At 37.3% G+C, this 3713-nt stretch overlaps 1 protein-coding gene across 1 annotated transcript; it reads right to left on the minus strand.

The window, feature by feature from the left end:
- Nucleotides 1–1316: 1316 nt before the first annotated feature.
- Nucleotides 1317–2821, minus strand: mc1r (melanocortin 1 receptor). Its single transcript, XM_016452654.1, has 2 exons — nucleotides 2656–2821; nucleotides 1317–2527 (listed from the first exon to the last, which is right to left on the minus strand). Exon 2 carries the CDS (start codon nucleotides 2454–2456, stop codon nucleotides 1491–1493), a length of 966 nt encoding a protein of 321 aa, XP_016308140.1. The 5' UTR covers nucleotides 2457–2527; nucleotides 2656–2821; the 3' UTR covers nucleotides 1317–1490.
- Between the last annotated feature and the right edge of the window lie 892 nt (nucleotides 2822–3713).

Here is a 3713-nt window from a genome sequence, read left to right on the forward strand (position 1 = left end):
TATATATACACCTTGCTACATGTACTGCGTTAGGCTAACCGAGACTTGTCATTTGCACTTTTATATTGTTGCTCTTTTGTTATTTTTATCGGCTTTTATTGTCCTCATTTGTAAGTCGCTTTGGATAAAAGCGTCTGCTAAATGACTAAATGTAAAATGTAATGTAATGTAAAAGTTGTGCTTGTTAACATTAGTTAATGCACTGTGAACTAACAGTGAACAACTGTATCTTCACTAACTAACATTAACAAAGATTAATAAATACTGTAATAAATGTATTGTTCATTGTTTGTTCATAATAGTTAATACATTAACTAACATTAACTAATAGAACCTTAATGTAAAGTGTTACCATAATAATAATAATATTTAAAAAAAAAAAAAAACCAGTTCTTGTCTAGCTTTCAACACATAGTTCAGGCTGTTCAAAAGAATCCATTAGGACTTGGTTAATTTCTTTGTGGGGGGAAAACTCTAGATTTTGAGTTTTTATTACTATCCAGCAGGACTGGATGCATTGAGAAGACAACTGCTGCTTTTACAAAAGCGATTTCTCATCAAAAAACTGTTTGTTGAAACGGAAACTGTAATTAGCACTGCTTTGTAAGATATGATGATGCGTTTAATGCAGGATTTTCATAGTTTCTTATTGCAGCATTAGGAACATTAGAAAATATTTTTATAAAACAAATTCCAATTTAAATAAAACAAAAATAGAGAGAGAGAGAGAGAGAGAGAGAGAGAGAGAGAGAGAGAGAGAGAGAGAGAGAGAGAGAGCACCAGAGAGAGAGAGAGAGAGAACTCCTGAAGAATGCATGCATTACTGAATGAACACTATGTCCTCTGATAGTTCTTGGTCAGATTTTCATTCACATTAATTAGAATTTTTTGAGCCATTTCTAATACTTTTTGTGACCCTGCAGAGGACAAGCATTTTGGGGCATTGATGAAGGGATGAATTTCTAATAATAATTAGGCACGTGCAGAGGGAGGTGCTTTGGGAGCTCAAGCCAATTTGGTCAATAAAGCAAAATGTATGTGAATCATACTTATTAGGCTAAAGTGTACAAAACAGAAATTAATGCCTCAAAACTGGGAAAATACCTGTTAGTAGTAGTAGTATTATTATTATTAGTGAATTATTTTTTGTTTTAGTTTTAAACTAAAGGGACTTAAACATTCATTTGTTTGGACTTAAACGTCATTTGTTGAGCCATATTATTTATCCCATCAAGCATGATTTAAGTAAATAAAAAATGCACTTTGTTCAAACGGTTATTAATTTTATAGAAAAATCTGTCTAAGTGTTTTGCCTCTAAAAGTTAATCAAATCTAGTTCTCTCAATCAGCAGTATCTGAGTGTATTTACTGTAAAGTTGAAGAGACAGAGAGTCATTGAGGACGCTATTTGCTGAGAATGAGACTGAATAATTGGACATCAACGCAGATGCTCCTCCACGTGTTTCTTACAAACGTCTAGAAGGAATAACTCACATTGCAAAGAACCACGAACAAGAAATAATTTCTTTGAGCGTCTTGCGCAGCTCCTGACTGCGATATGTGTAAATGAGAGGGTCTATAAGCGAGTTGCATATGATAAGAATTAGAAACAGGTTGAAATGACTGAAATAACACTTGCAGTGAGGGTTTGTGGGACAGGTAAGGATGAGGATGAGGTGGAGAAAGAACGGCCCCCAACAGATGACGAAAACCCCGAGCAGGATAGTCAGAGTGATGGCTCCCTTCATGCTAGTGCCTTGCCGGCGACTCTTATGGAGAGCCATGATGCGTCTGGAGTGGACGTGCGCCAAGATGAACATGTGCAGGTACAGAACCGCCGTGAACACCAACGTCACGCCAAAAAACGTGACGAGACAGGCGACGACAGCGTTGTAAGTGTGATAAACGATAAAAACAGAGCTCGAGGTGATGCTGGTGAGCCACACCACCGCGATGATGGCCACGGCACGCTGCGTGGTCATGATGCTGTGGTACCGGAGCGCGTAAAAGATGGTGATATAGCGGTCCGCCGCAATAGTGCACAGGAACGACAACGAGGAAACGACAGAACTGCATATCATAATGTCGATCACATTGTCTAAGTGCTGTAACATCTTTGCCGTGACGAGCAGCAGCCCATGCTCCATCAATAACATGAAGAGCGTCTCCACCACATTACTGACGCTCACCAGCATGTCCGACACCGCCAGACAGCAGATAAAATAATACATTGGCGAGTGAAGATTCCTGTTCTTGATGATGGCCACCACCACCAAGATGTTTTCAACCAAACTGATCAAGCCGAGCATGAGAAACAACTCCTGAGGGATCATGATTTGGGCGATTCCTGTGCCATTCATGTCGCCGAGCGTTGCGTTCAAAGTTATGTTATTGTCAATATTATACATGTAGTCCATGTGTTTCATGCTGAAGTGATGGCGTGACGAGTCGTTCATGCTCCTTCAGTTAGTGTCCGTTCTCATTGAGTTATTTTGAGCCTGTTGGATGTTCTTTTCCTTCTGCACACCTTTGATATTAAAACAGAGACAGTTCCAGTCACCATGATCAATTCTAGCAAGTACAACATTTTATATTTTAATAGAGTTTTTGAACGAAACGAATACAGCTAGAAGAAACGAACACAAGCAGTTTTACCTTTCACTAGTACTGCTGCATACAGCCCAGTTTAAGTCCGTAAACGTGCGCTCTTTAACGGGAACCGCCTCAGACTTGTTATTTGATGGCTTCCTTGTCAAAATCAAATTATTGTTCCCGACCATTGAGTAATAAAGTTTTGTGCTTTAAATTTTGTAATTATTTAGATTCTATCGCGATTGCGTTTTCAAGATTTAAAACTCACCAATGTAGTAATATTAAAGTTAGCCTATATGAGATAAAAATAAATAAATTAATTAATTAAAAAAACGCAAGGTGGTCCTCAAGGCAGCGATGACCCAAAAATAAATTAATTAATTAAAAAAACTCATAAAACAGGAGCGCCTTTTATTGATCCCCTGTGGTCTCCTCTGAGAGAAATGATGAGGATGATCATCTCTTTTCACAGTCTCTCTCTCTTCCCTGTCATCTAAACCAACCACATGACATAGCCTAAACCCACATATGTAAAATGCTCAGTGTGCTCTATACTTAAAGCTGCAGTCCGTAACTTCTTTTGGTTAAAAATGATCCGAAATCAATATTTGAGCAAGTACATAACCAGCCAGTGCTCAAAACTAGCCTTTTCTCAAAGCAGCTGGAATAATTAAATTGATCATTTTGATAAAATACTGCATTTGGCGGATTGTAATCCAGAAAGGATTGTGTTTATGAAACACATGTGAATGAAATTAAATTATATTCCAGTTTTAAATGTGCTTCTGATTACAGATAGCCTGGGATTACACAAGATTTGTATTTTAAAGACAACCAGTTCGAAGGGAGCATAATTTGCTTTTTAGTTAATAGAATTTCTTAATATGAAATTCGAGTGGTATGACAATTAGAGTTTAGACTGTAGTTCAGAAATTGAAATCTACTCGCTTATACACACTATACTCATAGTCACGCAATGCGGATGTTGTTAACGTTAGCAATTTGAGAATAAAGTATAACAATAATAATAATTTGCACGTTTTGATGTGATATGAGCTAATTTCGATTTAATCACCATTGGTAGCGTTATTTATTGTAATGCTTTTTTCCTCAGTTGGCCA

Source organism: Sinocyclocheilus anshuiensis, unplaced genomic scaffold (assembly GCF_001515605.1).
Source record: "Sinocyclocheilus anshuiensis isolate Anshui unplaced genomic scaffold, SAMN03320099.WGS_v1.1 scaffold353, whole genome shotgun sequence".
NCBI classification, from domain to species: domain Eukaryota; kingdom Metazoa; phylum Chordata; class Actinopteri; order Cypriniformes; family Cyprinidae; genus Sinocyclocheilus; species Sinocyclocheilus anshuiensis.